The sequence below is a fragment of the Scyliorhinus canicula genome, chromosome 2 (assembly GCF_902713615.1).
Source record: "Scyliorhinus canicula chromosome 2, sScyCan1.1, whole genome shotgun sequence".
Taxonomy (NCBI): Eukaryota; Metazoa; Chordata; class Chondrichthyes; order Carcharhiniformes; family Scyliorhinidae; genus Scyliorhinus; species Scyliorhinus canicula.
In genome coordinates, this window is record NC_052147.1 from 262,123,307 (window position 1) to 262,135,683 (window position 12,377).

The 12,377-nt window shown below is 46.5% G+C and overlaps 1 protein-coding gene across 1 annotated transcript in view; it reads right to left on the reverse strand.

Annotated features, from left to right (window-relative positions):
* Positions 1 to 2,250: 2,250 nt before the first annotated feature.
* nmi (N-myc (and STAT) interactor) overlaps positions 2,251 to 12,377 on the reverse strand; it is a 31,475-nt gene continuing 21,348 nt past the window's right edge. Inside the window, exons 9-10 of the mRNA XM_038790002.1 lie at positions 8,269 to 8,378; positions 2,251 to 3,488 (exon numbers count right to left, since the gene is read on the reverse strand). Of these exons, the coding sequence (XP_038645930.1) occupies positions 3,291 to 3,488; positions 8,269 to 8,378 (308 nt within the window). The 3' untranslated portion in view covers positions 2,251 to 3,290. The remainder of the gene's footprint in view (positions 3,489 to 8,268; positions 8,379 to 12,377) is intronic.

Genomic DNA, 12,377 nt, shown 5'->3' on the forward strand with positions numbered 1-12,377 from the left:
AATCAATAAACACTCGTTAACCCCTTTATGTTCTCTCCGTTCTTCCACATGGTTACTTTCAATGACAAGTACAGCTGAGGGTTCAAACCTCTGAGAGTTGGTTGACTTTATATTAGTGGCTAGCACTGTTGCGTCACAGCTCATGGGCCCCAGGTTCAATTCCAGGCTTGGGTCACTGTCTGTGCACAATCTGCACGTTCTTCCCGTGTCTGCGTGGGTTTGCTCCGGGTGCTCTGGTTTCCTCCCACAGTCCAAAGATGTTTTTTAGGTGGATTGGTCACACTAAATTGCCCTTAAGTGTCCAAAAAATGTTAGGTTGGGTTACTGGGTTACAGATAGGGTGGAGGTGTGGGCTTAAGTGAGGTGCTCTTTCCAACGGCCACTGCAGACTCGATGGGCCGAATGGCCTCCTTCTGCACTGTAAATTCTATGATTCTATAATATGCACCATTCTTGGTTGTAAAGCTTTTAGCTCCTCATTGGAGACTTTGTAATCACAGCCCTTATCTCCATTTAGTAATACGGACTGAAACAAATTGTGCTTCCCAGATTTCAATTTTTCCTCTTTACTTTCAGAATCAGAGGATAACATATTATTGGCTCCATGAACTTTCTGGTTTTTGTTAACAGATGCAATGGCAGAACCACTACATGGTTCTTCTTCCACCTTCCTCTTAATTTTCAAAAGGAGTTAAATACTGATTATTTCACCTCATTTGCCATTTGCTCCCTTTACCTTGCACCCGTGCAGTGATATGCACCTTGGTGGGCAATGTTTGTGGTCCGGCGTCTGTGACACAATCTGGGAGCACCACACAGTTGCAGATGCACATCAGGTAAGACAGCAGTCGGAGGTCTGCTGGATCCCAGGAACCAACTGGGCCCCAGTCGGATGCTGAGCCTCAGCAACAGGTTTACCTGGAGCTGATTCAGATGTTAGGATGGTGCCTTGATATTCAGAAGGGGATGTCAGCGAAACACCAGCAGGTCCATAGACAATTGGAGGACTTCCAGAGGCTACAGGCACAGATGTCACTGGCAATGAGTAGCAACGAGACCAACACTGCTAGGGTGGCGGCTGCAGTGGAGAGCCTGCTCCACGATGTCAGCAACATGAGTGGATGTGTCCAAGGCCTGACCATGCTGGTGACAGTTATGGCTGAGGGCCTTGCTATACTGTCCGACTCGCTGGGGTATGTGATCCAGTTCCAGGCAAACCTTGATGCTGCAGGACATGACTCATTCTCAGATGGGAATGGCTGAGGCGCTGCGGAGCTTGTCCCAGTCACTGGGGGAACGTAACCCAGTCACTGAGGAACATTGCCGAGGGCATCAACACCATGGTGCAAACATTGGAGAGCCGCCAGGGTCAGATGATGCAGGGGCAGCCGAGACGCAATCCAGTTGCCCCCCTGTTCAGAGGGGAACCCCAGGGCCCTGACCGAGAGGAAGGGGCGCTGGGTGTCAATCCAGACCCATTCTATGGACTGGCAACGGTGGCCACCCTGCACCCCTGAACAGAACATCGTGATGTCCTGGTCGCGGATATGTGGCGGAGCTGGAGCCCATCCCCTGGGTGTTTGGAGATTGGTTGCTGCGTCTGTGGCCCTGTCTCCCGTAGTGTTGAAGCAGTGTCCACGCATCAAGGTGTGGTCGGGATGCTAGGCAATGAGTCCTGTGCTACACGGCCCGCCCACCCATGCAGATCCACTTGGGATGTGTGAAGTGCTCACTTAACTAGGATTGCCAATTCCCTATTAGCAGTGGCCTTCAGCCGCACGGCCAGAGGCCTCTGTGGGAGTGATGGGTGGTCGTGGGGAAGACAGGCATGGACTGGGTTGTCCCCGGAACAGGTACACACAAACCCGGGGTTAGCATGAAGGATCCATGCATGATGGCCTTCCCCAGCAGAGCCACCCACCCACCCAGCCCCGTTACCCCAATGGCAGACCACCCCAATTGGAGCTGCCCCCCTCCCCCGGTTGTCCTCCCAGCCGATAGATCACAGGAGCTCGTTGGATATGGGTGGCTCCCATTAATTGTACGGAAATAGGATTTTAGTGGTGATTATTGGTTTCTCGCCACACTATGGTGGGATGTACAGCAGATCAAATGTTTGTTATTAACAGAAAAAAACGTGTGAAAAATCCATCGCCTTGAAGTCACCAATAAGACTACTCTCCCATGCCATGATTATCAAGAACACTGTCTTTCAAAATTTGAAGTTGTAATCACCACAAATACTGAAAGAAAAGTCCAATTGTGGGCTGATTTTATTTGAAGGACTGATGCAGCAAAATAAACACACATTGGAACAGTTGTTTCATTCCTTCATTTTGATTGTTATTTTTATACACTACCTTATATTGCCCGATTGTAATCTGTGTAGTTTTGCCCATGTTAAGGAGAAGTAGTATGGAATGCCACTATGTATATGGATTATAGACACAGAGGAGTAATGCTGCAGCTATACAAAAACCTGATTAGACCCCACTTGGAGCACTGTGAACAGTTCTGGGCACCACATCTTAGGACGGGTATTTTGGCCTTGGAGGGGGTGCAATGTAGGTTTACCAAAATGATACCTGGATTACAGGGGTTAAGTTACAAGGAGACCCCCGATCTGGAGATATTACACAAATTTGGCCTGTTTTTGATAGAAGGTTGAGGGGTGATCTGATCGAATTACTCAAGATCTTAATAGGGAATGGCAGGGTCGACAATAATAAACTCTTTCCACTGGTTGGAGATTCTAAAACTAGGGGGCATAGCCTAAAAATTAGGGCAGGACCATTCAGGAGAGATGTTAGGAAGCACTTCTTCACTCAAAGGCTGGGACAGCAGTTGATGCTAGAACAGTTGTTAATTTTAAATCCGAGACAGATAGATTTTTGTTAAGCAAAGATATTAAGGGATATGGGCCAAGGGCAGATATATGGAGTTAGGCCACAGATCAGCCATGAGCTCATTGAATGGTGGGACAGGCTTGAGGGGCCGAATGGCCTACTCCTGTTTCTGTGTTCCATTTATACACTTTGTTAAATAATTCAGCAATATGATGAAACTGATAATATATGTACATGATAATGATTCACACGAGATAATAACTAAATAATGTAATCATTTTCTGGAATAATCAAATCTAGAGGAAAAAAGATGCATGGATCGTGACTACTACTGGATCATGAAGAAAAGGTCTTGGTAGAAGTGTCAAATATAAGCTACTCAATAGAGAGAAAGACATGTGTGGACTTTGCGATCTTTTAAAGTCCTATCTTAAAACCACAATGTTAGTTCACTTCCATTTCTTCATCAAAGTACACAGTGAGCTTCTGGTCCTTTGGGACATATTTTAAACTCTCAACTTCACCGCCATGGTTGCTTGGTTTCTGGAAATGGATCTCAAGCTTGTCCTGTAATTCTTCCTCTTCCAGTACATTCTTGATGTCTGTTATCAGCAAAGTTCGCTTGCAAATTCCATTAAATGTCTGAAAGAAAGTTGAAAGAATGCAGTGGAGTTCAGTGTGTAAAATCTTGCCCATTTGGAGTTATTAAAAAGGATTGGGAGTTTTCTGGGGCAGCAATGTTAGTACAATCCAGAATGTGAACTAATCCAGTATTTTTAAAGTTACTATTAAAGATAAATGAAATCTAATCATCATTCTTAGAAGATAGTGGATAGATGCAGTGGCTTGGTATAGAAAGGGAGTGACAACTGGACATTCTGAATTCTCCCTCAAGTGTACCCGAGCAGGCACCAGAGTGTGGCGGCTAGGGGATTTTCAAATTAACTTCATTGCGGTGTTAATGTGAGCCTACTTGTGACACTAATGATGATTAGATTAGAAGTTCATGGGCTACACTCTCCGCTTACCCCGACGCCAAAATCGCGTTCAGTGACGGGGCGCAGTATCCAGTTTCCCGCATGAAACCAGGGACTACGCCGCGCCAAATATCCTCCACCCAAGGCCTTTGCCGGAGGCCCGCCCTGCTATTCCCCACCCCTGACCGGTCGAATTCCCGATGGCATGGACCACTCATGGTCCTGCCGTTCGGGATAGTCATGAGGTGGCTCCTGACTCAGTCCACGGCCGTCACAATCGGGGACGGGCCGATCGGAGGGCAAGGGGGGGGGGCCTCATTTGGGACTGGGGTATTTTTGAGAGGGCGGTCCAAGTTGGGAGCACGGCCGATCGGGCGCACTATTTCCGCGGTCTTGAGTCGCCATGGAGTTTAAGCCACCAGTTTTTCTGGCGTAAAAGACCACAGTTTTCACAACGGCGTGGGGACACAGTCCCTTAAACGGAGAATCCAGCCCCATATGTTTGACCCCAATGCCTTGCCAAGATAAGTTTTTAATCTCATAACCATGCTATCAGTAAGAATGCCTATTTCCATTTCTGTAACATCACTCAAACTCGGCCCTATCACAGCTCATCCACTGCCAAAACCCTCATTCATGCCTTTTCAAAACACTTTCCACTGGCCCCCCACATTCTGCCCTCCATAAGCTAGAGGTCATGCAAAACTCTGCAGCCTGTGTATTAATTTGCAGCAAGTCCCGTTTCCCTATCACCTCTATGCTTGCTGAACTACACCAGTCAAGCTCCATTCTGATTTTAAAATCCTTGTTTACAAAACCCTCATGCCCTTGTCCCTCCCTACCTCTGTAATCTCCTCCAGCCCCACAACCCTCTGCGATGTCTGCACTCAGGGCTCTCTAGTACATTGCTCCACCATTGACATCTGCCTTCAGTTGCCGAGGTGCCAGGTTCTGGAATTCCCTCCCTATTCCGCCTCTCTTTCCTTAAAATCTCCTTATTTGACCTGGATTCAAATCATCCAACCTAATATTTCTTTATGCGGTGCAGTGTGGTACTTTAAATGATCCTGTGGTGTTGTTCATTGCAGATTGTGAGATTCACTGGTTTAGAAGGATAGGAGTGTTGTACCTTGAATGCTGTACCATATCATATCACTATCTGAGTCACATTTTTCACAACCTTGGTGTCCCACTCGGCTTGAGTTTCAGCCTCCATATCCTTAACATCACCTTCTTGACATTATCCTTCTTCACTCCCCATCTCAATTCATCTGCTGTTCAAACACTCATCCATGCTCTTGGTCCCTTCAAACTCAAATTATTCCAATAGTATCTTCGACAACCTCCCAACTTGCACTCTCAGTGAACTTGTGCCTTTCATCTGATAAAACTGTTATGGACCTTGGGACATTTTATTCTACTAAAGACACTATATAAATGCAAGTTGTTAAGGTGCAAAATATATCACTCTGCCATTATAGTAAAGCTGGGTCCATTTAAGATAAAACATAAAGTAAACAGTTTTCTCAGAGTCTAATTTCTTAGTTAGACGTCAGTGTGAGATTGGAACCCACTAGAGTCTCATTAACTGACAGCATTATTTTAAAAATAGAGTCCCCAGTTCATTTTTTCCAATTAAGAGTAATTTAGCATGGTCAATCCACCTAGCTTGCACATTTTTGGGTTGCGGGGGCAAAACCCACGCAAACATGAGTATCTTGTTATGCTCTTGGTGTAGCATAAGCGGCTTGCTTGATGTGCGCTCTGACAAAGGAAGGTTCAGACGTGGAGATAACTTCAACACGTTTATTGAACTATTTACAATTCTCCTACTCGGGTTCGCCACTACTGTTAATCCTTCTATAGCTACTCAGACTGACAAACCAGTCTGCTACAATCCACGTGGTGGGTGTGATGTTGAATCAACCCTGTGTCTGTACTCACTGAGAGTCTCCACTGGAAAGAGGAATATCATGTGTGCTGTATCCTTTATATATGGCTTGGTGTAATGCCCCCCCTGTGGTAGTGTCACCTCTGTGTGTATCGTGAATGCCCATTGGTTGTGTCCTATCTTACTGACCTATTGGTTGAGTGTCTGTGTGTCATGTCTCTGGTGCTCCCTCTAGTGTCTAGTCTATGTGTACTTACATTAATCCCTTGCGTATCTGCAGTGATGCGTATCACCACAATGGGGATAATGTGCAAACTCCACACGGACAGTGACCCAGAGCCGGGATCGAACCTGGGACCTCGGCGCCATAAGTCCGCAGTGCTAACCCACTGTGCCACCGTGCTGCCCAACTGACAGAATTTTAAGACTGTCTGTAGCACCAGGTCCGAGAAAAAGAATTATAAATTATCTTAAATGTCTTATCTTATTGTCTTAAATTATCTTAAACAACCATGATTGTTTAAGACATGTCAACATTCCTACTTTTACAGTCAACTTACATTTTAAAATGTCCCTGCATCCAATTGTAATCCGACGCTCTTCTTTGCTTAGGAAGGAAGTGTGTGTGTGTGTGGGGGGGGGGGGAGCAATGATTAACTCAGTTGGCTGGAATGTGCTTCAGAATAGCACCAACTGAACGGGTTCAATTCCCATTCTAGCTGAGGTAAACTTGGGACCTGCCCACAAGAGAGGAGGGCAATAGCAAAACAGCAGTGACAAAAAAGCTGACAAGAGAACAGGTCAGAAAGAAGCATCAGTAGACAATGGGCCAAAGAACTTCCTCCAGGCTGAGCACACATACCATTGCTTCATTTTTTTTAAACCATAAGAATGGGTCTTTTAGAGTGAAAGCTGGATGAGTTTAGGAAAGTTGTAGTTTCAACTAAGCCTTTTGCCAAGGACTACCATTTAAGTAGAAGACCCAGGGCTAGATCTAGCAGGAAGATTATTGGCATTATAAATGTGACAAGAAGTTCAGGGGTTTAAGGAGGTACACAGAGGTGCAAATCTCCAGGACTTGTTGGTCAATTTAGGACATTTCCACCGTAAAAAACCATATCCTCACCTTCACAACATCATCCTTACCCACTGCATGCCTCAGCTCAACTCGCCCTTGCCTCCCTATTAGCTTTTGAAACTTCCAGGGGCATCCTTCAGCTCAAAAAATCTTTGCAGTGTAATTAGCTGGAAGTGAGAGCTGATAATGGGACGTCAGGGAGATTAGTGAATGGCAGGGCCACACTTGATATGGTTTGTGTTATAAGGAGAGGCTGGATAGGCTGGGATTTTTTTCTCTGAAGCATAGGAGACTTAGGGGTGATCTTATAGTGGTCTATAAAATAATGAGGCGTATAGATAAAAGTAGATAGTCAACATCATTTCCCAAAGGGGAGTCTAAAACTAGATTTAAAATGAGGGGGAGAGATGCAAAAGGGACCAGAGGGGCAATGTTTTCACACAGAGGGTGGTGAGTGTTTGGAATGAGCTGCCAGAGGCAGTAGTAGAGGCGGGTACAATTTTGACTTTTAAAAAGCGTTTAGACAGTTACATGGGTATTATAGAATTTACAGTGCAGAAGGAAGCCATTGGGCCAATTGAGTCTGCACCGGCCCTTGGAAAGAGCACCCCACTTAAGCCCACGCCTCCAACCTATCCCCATAACCTCATCTAACCTTTTAGGACACTAAGGGCAATTTATCATGGCCAATCCACCTAACCTGCACATCTTTGGACTGTGGGAGGAAACCCACACAGACACGGGGAGAACGTGCAAACTCCGCACAGGCAGGGAATCCAAGCCGGGAATCGAACCTGGGACCCTGGAGCTATGAAGCAACTGTGCTAACCACTGTGCTACCGTGCCCCCTACGTATAAAGGGATATGAGCCAAATGTGGGCAATTGGGACTAGCGTAGCAGCAAAAACTGGGCAGCATGGCCAGGTTGGGTCAAAGGTCCTGTTTCCATGCTGCAAACCTCTATGACTCTATGGTGTATGCATTATATTTAAGGATTGAGAAAAAAAAATGGAGGAGCGTTGGTGAGCGGAGGAGTGAATTAGCATGAAATTAGGGACAGGAAAAGAAATAAAAAGGAGAAGAAAAATTGGGTTGATAGCCAAGAGAGAAAAAAAAACAAAGGATATGCCTGCTCCAAAAGTTCTGGTCCATTCAGTCTTCAATTAGTCACATAGAACATAGAACAGTACAGCACAGAACAGGCCCTTCGGCCCTCGATGTTGTGCCGAGCAATGATCACCCTACTCAAACCCACGTATCCACCCTATACCCGTATCCCAACAACCCCCCCCCCAACCTTACTTTTTAGGACACTACGGGCAATTTAGCATGGCCAATCAACTGAACCTGGGACCCTGGAGCTGTGAAGCATTTATGCTAACCACCATGCTACCGTGCTGCCCACAACTCCATTACAATGAGTGTAACTCTTATGCACACGCTTTATTAAGACAACACAACAAACATCATGCTCACCTGAAATTTTTTCAGAGAATAATCCCTTACAGGTTCAACTTTCACCAAACAGCTCGTAGCCTCAGTTAAAATTATTTTGTATTTCTTCTGTGCAGCAACACGTTGAGCAACTAAAAAAATCAGTTCAAGATATGAGAAATTCTTCATCATTAACATGTGATATCAGTCTGACCAGAACAAGACGGCCCGCGGAGCACTTCTTGGCTCACCGGTAGCTGAGGTATTTACTACTGCTTCCATCACAAAGAAATAGCCGATATGCAGTTTGAAAAGATATTAAATGAGACCATGATTAGGGTTGTGATCTTATGGACCAGAAAACAAAGAGAACAAAGAACAAAGACAATTACAGCACAGGAACAGGCCCTTCGGCCCTCCCAGCCTGCGCCGATCCAGATCCTTTATCTAAACCTGTCTCCTATTTTCCAAGGTCTACTTCCCTCTGTTCCCGCCCATTCATATACCCGTCTAGATGCCTCTTAAATGATGCTATCGTGCCCGCCTCTACCACCTCCGCTAGTAAAGCGTTCCAGGCACCCACCACCCTCTGCGTAAAAAACTTTCCACGCTCATCTCCCTTAAACTTTCCCCCTCTCACTTTGAAATCATGACCCCTTGTAACTGACACCCCCACTCTTGGAAACAGCTTGCTGCTATCCACCCTGTCCATACTTCTCATAATTTTGTAGACCTCAATCAGGTCCCCCTCAACCTCCGTCTTTCCAATGAAAACAATCCTAATCTACTCAACCTTTCTTCATAGCTAGCACCCTCCATACCAGGCAACATGCTGGTGAACCTCCTCTGCATCCACATCCTTCTGGTAATGTGGCGACCAGAACTGCATGCGGTATTCCCAATGTGGCCTAACCAAAGTCCGATGCGACTGTAACATGACCTGCCAACTCTTGTACTCAATACTCCGTCCAATGAAGGCAAGCATGCTGTATGCCTTCTTGACCACTCTATCGACCTGCGTTGCCACCTTCAGGGTACAATGGACTTGAACTCCCAGATCTCTCTGTACATCAATTTTCCCCAGGACCCTTCCATTGACCATATAGTCCGCTCTTGAATTAGATCTTCCAAAATGCATCACCTCACATTTGTCTGGATTGAACTCCATCTGCCATTTCTATGCCCAACTCTCCAATCTATCTATATTTTGTTGTATTCTCTAACAGTCCTCCTCGCTATCTGCAACTGCACCAATCTTTGTATTTTCTGCAAACTTGCTAATCAGACCACCTATACCTTCCTCCAGATCATTTATGTAGATCACAAATAACAGTGGTCCGAGCACGGATCCCTGTGGAACACCACTAGTCACCCTTCTCCATTTTGAGACACTCCCTTCCACCACTACTCTCTGTCTCCTGTTACCCAGCCAGTTCTTTATCCATCTAGCTAGTACACCCTGAACCCCATACGACTTCACTTTTTCCATCAACCTGCCATGGGAAACCTTATCAAACGCCTTACTAAAGTCCATGTATATGACATCTACAGCCCTTCCCTCATCAATTAACTTTTTGACTTCCTCAAAGAATTCTATTAGGTTTGTAAGGCATGACCTTCCCTGCACAAAACCATGCTGCCTATCACTGATAAGTCTATTTTCTTCCATATGAAAATGAAAATCGCTTATTGTCACAAGTAGGCTTCAATGAAGTTACTGTGAAAAGCCCCTAGTCGCCACATTCCGGTGCCTGTCCGGGGAGGCTGGTACGGGAATCGAACCGTGCTGCTAGCCTGCTTGGTCTGCTTTAAAAGCCAGCGATTTAGCCGAGTGAGCTAAACCAGCCCCATATGTGAATAGATCCTATCCCTCAGTATCTTCTCCAAGTTTGCCTACCACTAACGTCAAGCTCACAGGTCTATAATTCCCTGGATTTTCCCTGCTACCCTTCTTAAACAAAGGGACAACATTAGCAATTCTCCAGTCCTCCGGGACCTCACCCATGCTCAAGGATGCTGTAAAGATATCTGTTAAGGCCCCAGATATTTCGACCCTTGCTTCCCTCAATAACATGGAATAGATCCTATCCGGTCCTGGGGACTTTCCACCTTAATGTCTTTTAGAATATCCAAAATTTCTCCCTTCCATATGACAACTTGACCTAGAGTATTTAAACATCCATCCCTAGCCTCAACATCCGTCTTGTCCCTCTCCTTTGTGAATACCAATGCAAAGTACTCATTAAGAATCTCACCCATTTCCTCTGAGTCCACACATAAATTCCCTCTTTTGTCTTTGAGTGGGCCAATCCTTTCTCTAGTTACCCTCTTGCTCCTTACATACGAATAAAAGGCTTTGGGATTTTGGAAAGTTGAGAGAAACACGGCTTTAGCCCCACCCGGATTTTACATCCACCAGGCAATTAACCACATGACCTTGGGGCTCCCGCCCCTTTTAAGGGATGAGATGTCACTTCCGAGAGCTGCCAGCCAATCAGAGGGCCAGTAACGTTTCAGTACCAACAGCGACACCGGGAGAAGTGGCCACTGCTGGGAGCACACCCTGGTGGAAGCAGACCCCACCCAATGAGGTGTGTGGGGGCAGTGGGTGAAGGAAGTGGTTGCTGAGGACAGAGGGGAGTTGCTGCTCGATCGTTGCCCTTACTAGAGGGCAAACCGTCCGTGAGTCCCCATCACCTACTTTCCCACACTCCCCCAATCCCAACCCCAATCAAATGAGCTTCATCAATTCTGATTGTCAGGGGCCAGCATGGACATGATGGACCAAGTGGCCTGCTCCCATGCTGTAGATTTTTCTGTCGTTCGACAACCATCCCCAAAGGTCCCCAGTTGTCCCTCCTGCCAATAATGTTCAGTTTGGCTGGCTGCCAAGCAGTAAATGGATCAAAAAGGTGATAGTGAAATCCTGCTTTAAGTCCGGCAAGATCTTCATGTCTCTGGCCTAACCGGGTTCTGCAGCTGCTTCAGGCCTGCACACAGTCTCTTCACTGCCCCATAAATATCAGGATCATCAACTTTCGTTTCTTTCTCCATATTTGTTGCTTTTTCAGCATTTTTCTGATTTAATTCAGATATTCAACATCTGCAATATTTTCCTTTGTTTTAGGAGGAAAGGCTGAGCGGGAATTTTAAAAAGAGGCTACGTACTTTCCGGAGATAAAAAACAACAGAAGATCAAAAATGAGACCATTGTTGGGATTTTCTGGCCCTTCCTGCTGATAGTACCGCCAAAGTCGACCCCTCGCGGCGGGTTCCCCCGTGTCCAAAAGAGTTAGGAGAGGTTATTGGGCTACGAGGATAGGGTGGAAGTGAGGGCTTAAGTGGGTCGGTGCAGACTCGATGGGCCGAATGGCTTCCTTCTGCACTGTATGTTCTATGACGGGGCGGGCTGGCAGCCAAAGGCTGTTGCATCTGGCATGGGTAGACCTGCTTGGTGGTGGTGGGGGAGGGGGGGACTTGTTTGAAGCAGCGGTATCAAGGAAGTTTACATATTTTAGACACATGATGCAAACGGGGGGGGAGTGTCCATAAGAAGAGGTAACACAAGACAAAACACCTGTAAGTGTGCACAAGGAAGACCCAAGGCGGCATACGGATGGATAAAATCAGACTCTTTGTGGGATAGGCCAGGGTTTTTCAAACTCAGGGTCACAACCCATGGGTGGTTCGCAGCCCAGTTTCGGGAGAGTCGTGGCGTGATCAGTCGTGGTGCTCCCGATCACGGGAGAAGCGCCCAACAGCCGCGACCAGCTTTTAGGTTGGGGATGCCGCATGCGCCTGCCAGCAGCTTCAGCATTTTGCCTTGCTCCATCTGATTGACGCCCATTCAATGGGTGATCAGTTTTTCTAACGTTACTTCCGATGTCTAATTGGTCCGCTGACCAAAAGGATGAGGCGGGGGGGCGGGATCCCCGGCGGTGGGACTGTTGGAGCTCGGGGCCTGTGAAGGGCACGGAGAGCAGGCAAGTGAAATTTATGAGAAGGACGAGAATGGCAGGTCACGAAGCTGGCAGTCAGCACCAGTTCACTGGCTTCCACAAATACTTCAATGCCCACACCACCACAGGGAGGAGGAAGCATGTGATAGCTACATAAACAGGGATTGCAGCAATTTGTTCATTCTCCAAACT